General features: G+C 57.5%; 5 protein-coding genes across 5 annotated transcripts; 2 read left to right on the forward strand and 3 right to left on the reverse strand.

Moving 5' to 3' along the window:
* Window positions 1-184: 184 nt before the first annotated feature.
* GGS23DRAFT_557329 (ARM repeat-containing protein) lies at window positions 185-2,902 on the reverse strand. The gene is made up of 2 exons (XM_051515702.1): window positions 2,481-2,902; window positions 185-2,405 (listed from the first exon to the last, which is right to left on the reverse strand). Exons 1-2 carry the CDS (start codon window positions 2,746-2,748, stop codon window positions 547-549), a joined length of 2,127 nt encoding a protein of 708 aa, XP_051373739.1. The 5' UTR covers window positions 2,749-2,902; the 3' UTR covers window positions 185-546.
* Window positions 2,903-4,097: 1,195 nt separating this feature from the next.
* Window positions 4,098-5,984, forward strand: GGS23DRAFT_603709 (S-adenosyl-L-methionine-dependent methyltransferase; the record flags this gene model as incomplete). Its single annotated transcript, XM_051519505.1, has 6 exons — window positions 4,098-4,455; window positions 4,583-4,709; window positions 4,791-5,134; window positions 5,195-5,251; window positions 5,356-5,650; window positions 5,726-5,984. 6 exons carry the CDS (start codon window positions 4,098-4,100, stop codon window positions 5,982-5,984), a joined length of 1,440 nt encoding a protein of 479 aa, XP_051373740.1.
* Window positions 5,985-6,800: 816 nt separating this feature from the next.
* Window positions 6,801-8,263, forward strand: GGS23DRAFT_617983 (RWD-domain-containing protein). The gene is made up of 2 exons (XM_051520908.1): window positions 6,801-7,079; window positions 7,223-8,263. Exons 1-2 carry the CDS (start codon window positions 7,013-7,015, stop codon window positions 7,885-7,887), a joined length of 732 nt encoding a protein of 243 aa, XP_051373741.1. The 5' UTR covers window positions 6,801-7,012; the 3' UTR covers window positions 7,888-8,263.
* Window position 8,264: 1 nt separating this feature from the next.
* GGS23DRAFT_405205 (TPR-like protein) lies at window positions 8,265-9,987 on the reverse strand. The gene is made up of 2 exons (XM_051513616.1): window positions 9,956-9,987; window positions 8,265-9,863 (listed from the first exon to the last, which is right to left on the reverse strand). The coding sequence occupies exon 2, from the start codon at window positions 9,515-9,517 to the stop codon at window positions 8,330-8,332; it is 1,188 nt and encodes a 395-aa protein (XP_051373742.1). The 5' UTR covers window positions 9,518-9,863; window positions 9,956-9,987; the 3' UTR covers window positions 8,265-8,329.
* A 54-nt stretch (window positions 9,988-10,041) lies between these two features.
* On the reverse strand, window positions 10,042-11,912 carry GGS23DRAFT_557343 (uncharacterized protein). The gene is made up of 4 exons (XM_051515703.1): window positions 11,199-11,912; window positions 11,113-11,141; window positions 10,897-11,037; window positions 10,042-10,825 (listed from the first exon to the last, which is right to left on the reverse strand). The coding sequence occupies exons 1-4, from the start codon at window positions 11,419-11,421 to the stop codon at window positions 10,457-10,459; spliced, it is 762 nt and encodes a 253-aa protein (XP_051373743.1). The 5' UTR covers window positions 11,422-11,912; the 3' UTR covers window positions 10,042-10,456.
* Window positions 11,913-12,909: the final 997 nt, after the last annotated feature.

The following is a 12,909-nucleotide window of genomic DNA, read 5'->3' on the forward strand; positions in this document are numbered from 1 at the left end:
GCAAGTATCTAAAGTCATGGGCTTCGTGTCTGCTGGTTCAAGGTGGTGGTTCAAGGAAGTTCAGGGAAATGTAAACACAAGTAAGCAGGTATAAGAACTCGCTTGTTGGTTGTATGGTATTACACCAAACCTAACTAGTGCGTACTGAATGATTCAAAACTGTGGCCGTTCAAGAGTACGTTGTCCCGTTAACATAGGCATCCCATCCCGATTTAGACTTGCCAGGCGTTGGTATCTGTAATACACGTTGGGCGTATTAACCCACAGGGAACATGCAGAAACAGCCTCGCCAGCATTCCCAGCTATTGACTTGCTCAAGGAGAAAACGAATCAAGCTAAACATGGCGTTCGGAAATACTTAATACCCCTATGTAGGATCTATCCACTGTCCCTGGCTGAAACGATGGCTGTTGGACATATATACAAAACAGTAGCCCTTAAGGACAATGTAGATTTTAACAGCCTATGGGGTGGAGCCTATGGAATGGAGCACAGATGGGTAGGTACCTAGGTAGGTAGGTAGATAGGTAGTTAGCTAGCTGGTGGCTAGGTCTTCAGCTTCTCTAGTAATATCTTGGAGCCCATATTGCCAACCGGCCGCCCCTTTGGCTCTGATTTCTTGCCCTTTCTCTTCTTTGCCGATTTGTCTTGGCCATTGGCCTCCGCCTCTGCTGCTGCCCTTTGCGCTTCCGTCTCCTCCGTTGCCGCCTTCTCTAGTATCTTCTCGTTCTTATTTAGTATACCCCGGAGCTCGTCCTGGTGGGAGAAGTCCTCTGCTTCTAGGAGGCTGACCACTACAAATGAGCTCGGTCCTGTCGCCCAGGACAAGACGTGGTCCTTGATGACGGGGTAAAGGATATCTGCGAAATGGAGAGGAGGGTCGACGGGAATTACCTGGCGCGACTTCTTGTCGAAATGGCCGCCCGCTATTAAAGTTTTGAACATACGACCGCCGTGGGGAGTCCTAGATATGTGTACGCCGATGGGAGGCCCATCCGCGGACTCCTCGGGTCGATCTGCTGTCTCGGCGCCTTCACCGGGATCCCCGTCCGCGGCGGATGCTATCGCCTGCAATGCCTCGGATTTGTCTCCGACACAGGAGAGGAGCGCCTCGGCGACTATCTGAGATCCGAAGGAAGTAGAGATCAGGTCTAGCGGCGACGAGGCGATGGCGGCCAACAGGGGCGGTGATAACGCAGCCACGAGCTCTTTCCGGCGGGTTTCAGCCTCCTTCTTGCTCGTGGTCTTCCGGATCTCCCAGATCTCCTCCAGAAACTTGAGCTCGTCTGCGTGGCCCAGATCGAAGAGCGCCTTGGAGGGGCCCTCGAGGGGATATCTTATGGTAAGCCGCGCGTTGGAATCGTTGGCGCAGGCTACGATGTTGGAACCTCCCGTTTGCTCTGTCTTGCCTACCAGCTCGGTGATGATGGACTTGGAGGTGAGGACAGTATCGTCGACCAGGTCGTACGCGGCGAGAATGACCAAGTGCCCGTGGGGATCGCTTGCCATCAGTGGAAAGGTATCCTTGTACATTTTAAGGATCTGCTTCCGGTCCTTTGCGCCGCCGTATGCGAGGAGTAGACACACGAGTCGAGCGCCGGACCTGGTGAAGGCCATATTCTTGAGCAGGTCACCGCTCTCGTCGTCCTTGATCATCTCCATGTACTCCTTGGCCTCCTCGGTGCCCGGCTTCGCGTTGAGAAAGTACTGGTACATGGCGTCGTGCAACATGGCGAAGCCCGTCATCTTCTTCTGGACCAGCTGGTTGGTCATGTCGCGGAGATATTTCATGATCGGACCCCGGCCGTTCGGCCGTTCCTCGAGGATCGGGGAGAGGTCAGCCGAAGGCGGAGCCGCGCCGTCCTGGGCCTGTCGGAAAACATGAAATTCGGGTCCGTACCACTCCCGCAACAGGATGGCCTTCTGCTCCTTGGTGGCGGCGCCGCGGTAGACGTCGTCGAGGATCCAAGAAGCCTCGGGGTGGTTGATAAGCTTCCGGACCTTCCCGAAGAATTCGGGGACGACCATGTCTCGGATCTCGTCGTCGCCCTTCACGAGGAGCTTTCCGATGAGGAATTTTGCGTATTTGCTCTCAGCTAATGTGGGGTACGCGCCCCTTAGCTCCCTCGCGATCATCTTGCGCTGCTCGGGGGTGGAGTACTTGATGGCGGTCTGGACGACGCGGACGGCGTCGTGCTTGAGGGCGAATTCCTTCATGCGACCAGTGGCGATCTCGAAGAGCTCCCTCACCAGCTTCTCGCGCTCCTCCTTGGGCACGTGGGACCTGCGCCTTAACCTCTCCCAAAGCTTCTTGGCCTTATGCAGCTCGTCGGCCAGGGGCTTCTGAGATTTGCGCTCCTGGGCGAGCTGTTTCTGTATCATGTGGGATTCCTGGGAGTTTTGGCCTGTTTCGGTTTGGCATTAGCTATCGAAAATCGGCTCGAAAACAGGCGGCGCGCCCGCGCAGTGCGTTGGCCCACCTCTCTCGAAGACCTTCCCGGCCTGCTTGTCATCGGATTTCGACCGGTTGGGTAGGTTGTCATTCTTTTGCGACTTCGCCTCCCTCAGGGAAGCACTGCTGTTCTTTCGGTCCCAGAATCTGCCGGATTCGCCCTTGTTGTAACTATTCTCTGCTTTGTCCCCCCGCCGAAGCGGCTGGTCGTATTTCGGCTTCTTGTTTAAGTGGTCCTTACTGCCACCATTGGCGAACTTCCTCTTGCCTCCCGGGCTGCCATCCTCGGGCGCCATGGCTGAATCGATCGAGGGCGAGTCGGGGGAAAGGGGAGGTGGGAGGTGGTTAATTCACGATGTCGGCGCAGAGGGCATGACAGGAGAGAAAAAAAATAGTCTAGACTATATCGTTCAACGGGTTAACTACAGGTAGGTAAGTGCGAGTCCCTTAGCGATACCTGCCACTTCTCTAAGAACCTCGTTACTAAGAAAACTCGAAATTTTTAAGTGGGTCTGTTATTCTGCCAGGCGGTGAGATGAGGCCTGGTACCGACCTCGCACCTGTACTCCTGGTTTCACAGTTGTCCCCCACGTCACTCTCCACAAAACCGACGATCTGCCATCTGAACCTCACCTCATCCTCTAACCCGACTCACCCGCAAAGGATCGCTATAGGGTGGGGTAGGGGAGGTGAATAAACGTCAGGTAAATATATATTATCCGTGTGAGCCGTTCATGAATTATACCTACCCACCTCATTCTTAGGTATCTCGATTATTACCTAGGTACCCACCTTCATTTATGGCCTCCCTCGTCAACTTCTGGGGCCATGACATGGCCCCCCGGCGTAGCGAGTCTCTATGGAGAAAATGGGGCGGGGGAGGCAGCAACTTTAAGCTTGCTCGGCTTAGCTAAACCCTTCGTTAGTCGGCGAAGAGAAAGCCGCTCGGGTTCTCTAGCTGCCGCGCCGCACCCTGTTAGGGCACTTAGGAGGGCCTCCATTAAGGAGGTGCAGGTAACACGAGTTATTAATTCCATTGTTAAGAGTCGGTCATACTCGAGTTATACAGGCCCCGAGTTGATTGTGAGCCATCTAAGTGACCGCCTCTCTCCAGGGTGCTGTGACATAGGTAGGTACCTACCTAACTAAGCGTCCCTTGACGTTGCCTTCACCTGCTTCAGATTTCTCGTTCTTCCAAGCCCATCGCGTTATGACACGTAGCGGGCGGAAGCCGTTGTCCTGGGTGTTTGGTTAAATAGTAGACAAAGGCTATCTAGAGCATGTTTCATGACGTGGAACAAGCAGAGGAGGGTCAGGGAGGGGTCGATGCGTGTAAGAGAGGAGCAAGCTGAGGAGAGCTCGGATTCGAGCTCGCTACGACAAGAACGCCGCTTTAACTCGTCTTTTCTTCTGACATGCGTCTCCCCGAGGTAGGAAGGTCGGCGTACGAGGGTCTGGGGTAAGGAACGCTGACGTGGAGGAGTAGCACCTGACGGCTTAGTCACGTAAATCCTCGGCTCGATAGCTCCAGCCCGAGCCCATTCTCGACGAGAAGGGAGTATATATAGGCCCTTGAGCCCCCGGGCAGTTGCTGAGACTGGCAATATAGTTAGGTACACGACAACCGAGCAACTTCAGACCCGCAATGCCTATCAGATTCGACGACACCGATTATAAGCTGTTGCAGCTTGGAGGGCTGATACAGTCTTCCATAGCGCAATACGTAGCCCAGCGCCATGCCCCCGGAAAGCCAGAAGGGACCCTACCATCTAGGCCTGTGTTTGAGGCGCAGAGGCAGCTGCTCTCGGCCGCTGGGTCTCTTGTAGAGCTGGTCAGCGACCCGTCTATGCGTCTCGTCGAGCTCTCGATGCAGTACTTCGAGGCTCGAGCTCTCCACATTGTCGCGGATAAGCGCGTTCCCGACATACTAGACGAGAACGGAGAGAAGGGGCTGGACATCGAGACGCTCGCAAGTCGGGTCGGAATCGAGTCAAGGAAGCTCTGTACGTTTGCCTACCCCCGTCCTGCCTCGTCATTCGGAATGGCCTGGCTATGCTTGTAGATCACAGCCACCCTTGTATGGTTTTGGTAATTGACTGATTGATTTTTTTTTTAATATCCCCGTCTTAGCTCGTGTGATGCGATGTCTATGCTCCAACCATGTTTTTGCCGCAGTAGGCGACGACGTGTATGCCAACAACAGGGTTTCGGCATCACTGGTTCATAATGAGTCTTTGCGCGCCTATATTATGCTATTGTACGTGTCCCTCGGTTTCCCGGTGGCGGCCCAACCACGACCCTGTTAAGCCGAGAGGCGCTAACTCGCAAAGCCTTCCAGTGCGCTCGATATCTATAGTAGCTCCGCGTATCTGCCGCACTATCTCAGCGACCCGAGCAAGGGTGCGTCCTATGCCGTGGAGGTAACCCCGTGGCAAGACACACTCAGGACGCCGAAGGCTCGGTGGGACTGGCTGGAGGAGCGAGTCAAGTTGAGCGATGTGCAAGCAGGCCGCCACGGCTCTGGGGGCCAACTGAGCGCCTATCCCGGCGTTTTCGGATCTGAATTTGAGAAACTGGTCAAGGATGCGGCAGCGAACGCCACCGTAGCTCGCCCGGAGCTTGCCATTTTCGGGCTTGCGATGCTTGGGGGTGGCAAGGTTCTGGGTCAGGCCCATCTATATGGTAAGAGAAGCAAGCCTAGATAAACTCGAGATGCCAAGTCGCTTACTCGGATTCTCTTAGATTACCCCTGGGCATCCCTCGGAACAGCCACGGTGGTAGATGTTGGCGGGGGCGTTGGTATGTATGGGCTTGCTCCCAATGCTCTTCTCTTCTAGCCCGCTGCTCTCTTCCGGTTCCCCTGCGTCCGCTTTCGGCTACTTGCTAACTCAAGCATGATCTAGGCGGCTTCAGTATCCAGCTCTCCCGCATATATCCGAAACTCAATTTCATTGTCCAAGACCGGGCGCCGGTTTTGAAGCAAGCCGAGGCTGAGGTTTGGCCCCGCGAAAACCCAGCCGCGATAGAGGCTGGCCGGGTTAAGTTTGTCCCCCATGACTTCTTCCAGCAAAACCCGGTCGAGAAGGCCGATATTTATTGGCTGCGCTATGTCTTACACGACTGGTCCGACGAGTACTGCGTCCGCATACTAGCTGCGATCAAACCCGCGATGGGGCCACGAAGCCGGATATTGGTTTGGTAGATGCCCCTGAATATGTGCTCTCGAGGCACCCCTTGGCGTTTGCCCGGCCGCTAACATGTTGTGCCCCGTAGCGACCAAGTCATGAACACCACCAACGGATTCCCCGAAGTGCCCTCGGCCCCGGCGCCTTTGCCGGCCAACTTTGGCTACTATACACGCTGGTCCCACCAGCGCGACCTAGCCATGATGTCGATTATCAATGGTATCGAACGCAAGCCAAGCGACTTCCGTGACATCATCGCTAGAGCTGGCCTGCGCATGAGTAGGATCATAGATTGCAGGAGTCAGGTCGGGCTGGTAGAGATTGTACTCCCAGATTCGCAGCTGTAGGTGAACCTGTCGCGACGAGAGGTCTTTGTAGAGCCCCGAACACGCAGAACCGGGTCACTTCGGGATATCAGGTTCAAAATTCCCCCCTAGGTATGTAACAGGAAAGGGGGGTGGCCATGCCGAACCATCTGATTTCCGCATTCATGCTCTTGGAACCTTGGGGGTCAGCACGGGGTACCACTATTAGGTATAAGAGATGTCAACGTCGCGCTTCCGCGGCCACTCCTTGATGCTATTAAGACTGTTAGTAGCTAGTAGTAGTGTCCTTCTAGTAGTAGTTCGCGGGTGACGCTTTGGGGAAAGTTTGCCAACATTCCAACAATCGCTACTCTTCAAGTCGTCCCGGGTGCTGGGACAGAAAGTGGAAGGTGGTTATTCTCGAAGTCTTCCAACGTGCGCTATCGCTGACTAGAGACACGAAGTCATCAAATGCTCATTTATTCTGCCCCTAGTAATTCGGTATTTCCCGAGTTTGCTAATGATGGTTCTCTCTACAGAGGAAGACCTAAACAGCGCAACAAACTACCTGGGTAACCAACAACAAGAGCTCTCTATCGCGTAGCTCTAAACAAGTACGCACCAACGACACCAAGAGAGAACCGAACTACAACAGGGAAGAACTCGCTATCGAGATGAATCGGAGAGAAACGAGTAAACGACGAGACACAGAAGGGTACCTATTTTTGACAGTATAAAAGTGTTTCCATACCCAAAACAGGCAATGTACCTACGGATTCAACTTGGCAGTATTAAGTTTAACGTCATCATCTCGATAAGGGATTAAATCAATCAACATTGAATATTTTTATCCCGCAGTTACAACATTAACATGGTTTGTTCCATTAAACCCCGCGCTAAGAATTCTGCCCTTACTTACCTAATTGCCCCTGCCTGCCCCTGCAGGCGGGGTCGGTCTGGCACCCAAGTTCTCCCACTACACGACCAGACTGCAGAGCCATGACCCTTTCTCGCGACCGCAGCCACGAACACCCGCCGAGACTGGTCATCGCCAGTCCCATCACGCAAGCATGGGCAAGGAAGAGCAGGCCGAGGAGCGCGAGGTCCTCGCCTCCATCTTCCCCGACGAAATCACCGGTTCGTTTCCCCCCTCGTCGCCCTCCCTCCTCTCTGCCCCTCCCTGCCCTTACCCGTCGCCCCCCCCCGCAACGCGCAGGGCACGGCGATACCTGGGAGAGAAGACAAACTTCGGGCTAACCTATCCCCCCCCGAGCGCGCAGATATCTCCGACTCGGAGTTCCGCATCGCGATCAAGCTCGACCTACCCGACGACGACAGCGACGCCGCGGCGGGGGCCAGCGAGCCGCCGACGCTGATCCTGCACGTGCAGTACCCGGAGGCGTACCCGGACGAGGCGCCGGTGCTAGACCTGCTACCGGCGGCGGGGGCGGCGCCGCACCCGGAGTTCTCGGTGGGCGCGGACAAGGGGGCGCTGCTGGCGGGGGTGGAGGCGGCGGTGCGGGAGAGCCTGGGGATGGCGATGGTGTTCACGGTGGTGACGGCGGTGAAGGAGGCGGCGGAGCAGCTGGTGGCGTCGCGGCGGGCGGCCGCCGCCGCGGCGCGCGACGAGGCCGCGCGCGCCGCCGAGCGCGCCGAGAACCAGAAGTTCCACGGCGACCCCGTCACGCCCGCCAGCTTCGCCCGCTGGCGCGACGCCTTCCGCCGCGAGATGGACGAGCGCCGCGCCCGCGACGACGAGGACCTGCGCCTCGCCGACGCCAAGCGCCCCCGCGCCGCTGCTAAAGAACCCCCCCGCCTCACCGGCCGCCAGCTCTGGGAGCGCGGCCTCGCGGGCAGGGGCGACGAGGCCGAGGCCGAGGTCGACCCCGACGACGACCCCGACGTCCCGACCGAGCGCGTCGGGAAGCTCAAGGTCGAGGAATGAGCGAGGGGGTGGGGGGAGGTGTGGTGGTGTGTGCAGGGACCTGGTTTGATGTGCGATGGCGATGGCGATGGACTGCCTGCTTGGCTTATTCCTGCATTTGTTTTGCAGTAGAGCATTTCTCGGAGTTTTAGGCGTGCTAAGGGGGGAGGGGGGATCCAAAAAAAGAGGTCTTTCTCTCTCTCCCTCTTTTCTCGTTCGAGGCAGAACATGCTAGGGGTTTTCCGCAGTCTATACCTATAAGAAGAGTACAACCGGAAATGTGCATCATCTGTTGCGCTCCTTTATTTTCTCTGATCCCAAACGCCGCCCTGCTTAGCCGGAACACTGCAATATATGCCCTAAGAGACTGTGGTATCATCTCGCCCCTTGCCCCTTGCCCCTTGCCCCCTCCTCCTCTCGTAATATAGCCGGTCTGCATACTTCCAGGGTACCAGGAGACAACCTAGCCCTGCATCTCCTCGTCGTTATCCTCCTCGTCCTCCCAGTCGTCCTCGCCATCGTCCTCGCCGGCCGGCGCCTCGCCTAGCTCCTTCGCGATCTCGGCGAGGAGCTCGGCCGCGTGCTCGCCGAGCCGGTCATCCTCGTAATCTTGTAGCTTGTACAGGTGGAGGCACTGGTTGAGCCAGACGCGGCTCGACGTCCACAGCGCCCCCCAGTCTTCTTCTTCATCCTCGTCCTCGCCCCTATCCTCGGCCTCCTTCCCTTTAGCCCCGCCGTCAGCTGGCGACGACGGCGCTGCGCCCGCGTCCTTGCGCTTCTTCTCGCCCATGACGTAGAGCCCCCAGCCGCCGAGGTACCAGACCTCGACGCTCTCGTCGTCCTCAGCGACGAGGCGCTCGAGCACGTCGAGCGCCTCGCGCTCCATCGCGACCTCCATCAGCAGCCGCCCGAGCCCGACCCGGCTCGCGTAGTCGGGCACGGCCGGGTCGGCGGGCGCGAGGTCGCGCCACAGCTCGAGGCTGCGCGCCAGCGCCGCCCGCGCGTCGCCCGCCCGCGCCTGCGAGATGCGCACGTTGGCCAGCGTCTGCCACGACTCGGCGCTCTCCGGCGCCACCAGCGTCGCCTCCGTCACCAGCGCCTCGCACCGCGCCTCCGCCTCCGCCTCCCACGACAGGTCCGTCATGTACACCTCCGCCACCGAGCACAGCGTCGCCGCCAGCTTCCGCCGCAGCTCCGCGAGGAGCCCCGGCCGCCGCGCCTCCTCCTTATCCTCCTCGAGCCCCCGGATCCGCTTCCGCAGCGCCGCCGCCCCCTTCTCGAACCACGCGACGCTGTCGCGCCCGCCCTCCTCGCTCAGCTGCGCCAGGCACAGGAACGTGTCGGGCCCGCCGCCGGAGGCCTCGTCGCGGGACCCGTCCGGGTCGAGCGCCGCCGCGCGCAGGAAGTGCGCCCGCGCCGCTGCGAAGTTGCCCGCCTCGAGCCCGATCTGACCCAGCAGCCCGCGCGCCGCCAGCTCGCCGTCCGACCCCGCCGCCGACCCCGCCAGCGCCTTCTCCGCCAGCGCCGCCGCCTCGCCCACGTTGCCCTCCTGCAGCTGCGCCTCGGCCGCCCTCACCAGCGCCTGCGGCGAGACCGCCCCCGCCGGCTGCCGGTGTTTCGACTTCTTCTTATCCGGTCGTCGGGGCGCCATGGCGATGGGAATGCCGACGGCGACGACGACGATATGATGATGATGATGGGCACCTATGTACGCGGGCGAGACGAGAGAATCGTATTGGCTTTAGTAACCGGGCGTGTTTGGTGAGCGGGCGAGGTGAGCATCGCTCGATAAGGCACGCCAAAGTGATGGGGAAAGTAATCGATAATGACGATGGTGATAAGCTTAAAATATCTACCTATTTCACTTTCCGGCGGTATTTTTTTTTTCTTCGGGTCCAGCCAAACTTAACCCCTCCATCGACTATCGCCCCTCCCTTTATTGAATTGTAGGGAATATTTCTCAATCGCCCTAGCCTCGATAACTACATGAATCCCGGCTGAATACCTTTGTGATCAGCAATGAGATGCCATATAAACTTAATGATAAGCTTCTAGGTTGCCGACGTGCCTAAGGTTGGGCCAGACGTACATGCAGCGACGAAGCAGAAGCACTGTAATTGCAGCACTACCCACCACCTATCAGCTACCTATATCTAAGCTACACGCCTAAGAGGCAGGTAGGTACCTAGGTAGGTACCTAAGGTACTCAAGGTAGGTCGGCCCAGAAACCGTTATTGTACTCGGGCAATACGAGCTGGTATCCGATTCTTCCATAGCATATATGGAATATACCCATCATCACCCCCAGCTCCCCTTGTAAGTCATTACTTTATCTGCTTTCTCTTCAGCGTGCCCAAATTACCCAGCATCTCCTCATGCTGGCTCGCCCGTCCTTGCCCCCTCATTATCCGTCAGCTCGTGATGTGCCAAAGCGAACGACTAGGCTTAACATTTCCGCCAAGCCAGGGGGGGGGGGCAAGCGATTGCTCACGAAACGGATATCACGGTGCCCCCTGCCCCCACCCGAAACCACCCAAACGCCGTAAAATCATGGATGCATGTCCTCCCCGCGTAAGCTCGTACAAGATAATTACTGCGCTTCCTGTTCGTCGACGGATTGGCGCGACCTAGGCCGCTCGATACTGCCCAACTCCGACCCCTGGCCGCTCTGTGCTCGTTTTCGCCCCGGAATGAATCTGGACATGCCCATTCCCGGAGGGGGATGCGCACTGGGCTCTTGCGGCTCGGAAAACTTGGCAAAGAAACCCCTCTTTTTCGGCTGGGCTTGCTTCTGGTCATCGTTAAGCCCGACGTCCTCAAATCCCTCTTCGGGCGTCGGGGGTTCCTGGTCAAAGTGACGGTGTCGGATCGGCGTCCTCGGCAGTCGAGGAAATACCGCAGAGTCGAGGCTTTGGCGAGGTCGGTCGTAGACCGCGATTGGTGACCTAGCCGAGATGTCCTGGAAACACGGTTAGTTCTATATTTAGACGGGAAAAGCTTTGGCCGAAGCCAGAGGGTGGTGCGACGTACAAAGGAGCGGCGGTAGGAGTCGAAAGATTCGCGGGAGATGGAAAAGTGCTCAATGTCGCCGAGGCTGCTGCGGGTGTCGACCGAGGTTCGAGAGGCCACCGAACGCCTTGGCCAGAGGCTCTTGTCATCTACTGGTGAGGGCTAGAGAAGGACGTGTAAGTTCAGCATGTGGCCGCGGGGACGTGGGTTCGGGGTAGGAGATGGGCGGGCCCGTACCGGCAGATAAACTCCGCTGTCATTCACCACTGGAGTCGCGAGACCAATTAGTCGGGATGGGCGCGAACTAGAGTTCGCAAACTAACCACTCATCTTGTAGTCTCCATTGTCGCGGCCCTTCGCGCTGCGGATGCTCAGGGCCGAAGACGTCATGGAGCCGATGGTGTCGACCTTCTCGAAGCCGGCCTGGGCGGATTCTGAGGGACTTAAGCCGGGCGGGACATTCTCGTCCTTGACCTCGGCACCATTCAGCAAGCCAGAGCGCCTGGCAAAGGGATTGCGAATTTGCATGATAGGCATAATGGGCATTTTTGCAGAGAGAATGGACGAAGCGATGCTAATGGACTTGAATACGGCCTAACTAAGGTGCATTGGGGCAAATACGACGTAGTCTGGGAGAGGGGGGGAAAGAGAAGGGAAGAGGAGGAAGAGGTTGGGTGTAGCCGAATCGAATTGACGAGGGTGAGATCGCAATGGGCGATGACCCGGTGGGACGATGACGGGAGTGGAGCAGGGCACATGGGGCAAGTGCCAGAGTCTGTTCCTACCTAATTGCTAAGTTGAATCGGATGAGAGAAAGACTCTTGCCCCATGAGTGCTTACAACGACAGTGTGGGCTTCTGACGATGAATTGGGGGGAATGGGGGCGGTAGCAGCAGTGAACAGGTGTGTTCTTACTGTCTTTTTAAGGGGCCGTTACCGTGTGCTTCGGCGGCATGTGGCAATCTAATCCGCCCCCAGGGTCGGAAAGAGGGAGAGACAGCGGGAAGGGATCAGGGCGGATGGGGAGCATTAGGTTTAGCTCCCCTGGGTTAGGTAGGTACCTACAGGTGTCTAGAGTACCTAAAAATGCAGGTTCAAGTGGGCGGTGACATCGTTGTGCGACGTCGACGGGACTCGGTACCCGCAGAAAAGCTGCGGTTCGGGTCCATTCTTTCTTTGCGCCTTCCTTCCTTTGCTGCTTCCGTCGCTTCCTCTGCCTATTGACCCGACGGGCAATTGCTGGTAATTGCATGCATGTGTGCTTCTATTGGTGGCTTCCACAGAAAACCAGCTACCTGTCACAGGCTCCGGGGCTTCTACAGAGAGGTTCTAACCCGGTAAATACAGGGTGTAGGCGGTAGCGTACCCACGGGTATTTCGTCCCGGATTTCATCCCCGTGCCAGGTGGGTGTGTGTAGGTACAGCTTCACAACTCGCACTCTACGAGTTGCGCTGCCTACCTTTTAGCCTGGCGCTGCAAGCATATACCTGAGGGGCCTTCTTTGTAGGTAGGTGTGCGTTATGAGCAAGATCCAGGCATGAATGCATGTGATCTAGTCGAGTTCCTTGGTATTCGCGCCTCCCCCTTGCCTATACTACTACCTATCTATGCCACCCGCTGGCAGCTCCTGGCTCTCGCTTGGGGGCTGGCCAACCTGCCCACTCATACACGTACACGCTTAGCAAGCAAGGCAGGTTAGGTGAGTAATTTACTGCGCAGTGCTACGCGCCACGCAGCCTGTCGCCGTCCATGTGCATTCCGAGAGAGCCGAAGACATCCATGTCGGAACCGGGGCTCCTGCTGGGGTCGACCTAGCTCTGCGTTGCCAACGGAGCACCGATCAACAAGCTGCTCATATATGGCCGACGTGAAGACCCATCCGCGGTAAATGCACGATTACGCCCAGGAAGATGTGCGGAGGGCGGTGCCAGCCAACGAGCCTTGGTAGCCCAGCGCTGAAATGTCTACTCTGTAAGCTGACTGATAATTGCCTTTCGTCTTCCACCCTTTCACGTAGGTAGGTTAGGTATAGA

Source organism: Durotheca rogersii, assembly GCF_024521655.1.
Source record: "Durotheca rogersii strain YMJ 92031201 chromosome Unknown GGS23scaffold_5, whole genome shotgun sequence".
Classification (NCBI taxonomy): domain Eukaryota; kingdom Fungi; phylum Ascomycota; class Sordariomycetes; order Xylariales; family Xylariaceae; genus Durotheca; species Durotheca rogersii.

Bases quoted from the DNA above. Each gene is read 5' to 3' on its own strand.
- GGS23DRAFT_405205 (XM_051513616.1), bottom strand. From the start codon at position 9,517: ATGGCGCCCCGACGACCGGATAAGAAGAAGTCGAAACACCGGCAGCCG.
- GGS23DRAFT_557329 (XM_051515702.1), bottom strand. From the start codon at position 2,748: ATGGCGCCCGAGGATGGCAGCCCGGGAGGCAAGAGGAAGTTCGCCAAT. The intron at 2,406-2,480 runs GTGGGCCAACGC...AAACCGAAACAG, and splicing joins CGGGAAGGTCTTCGAGAGAG to GCCAAAACTCCCAGGAATCC.
- GGS23DRAFT_557343 (XM_051515703.1), bottom strand. From the start codon at position 11,421: ATGCCCATTATGCCTATCATGCAAATTCGCAATCCCTTTGCCAGGCGC. The intron at 11,038-11,112 runs GTACGGGCCCGC...GTCCTTCTCTAG, and splicing joins ACAGCGGAGTTTATCTGCCG to CCCTCACCAGTAGATGACAA. The intron at 10,826-10,896 runs GTACGTCGCACC...CCGTGTTTCCAG, and splicing joins ACTCCTACCGCCGCTCCTTT to GACATCTCGGCTAGGTCACC.
- GGS23DRAFT_617983 (XM_051520908.1), top strand. From the start codon at position 7,013: ATGGGCAAGGAAGAGCAGGCCGAGGAGCGCGAGGTCCTCGCCTCCATC. The intron at 7,080-7,222 runs GTTCGTTTCCCC...CCGAGCGCGCAG, and splicing joins CTTCCCCGACGAAATCACCG to ATATCTCCGACTCGGAGTTC.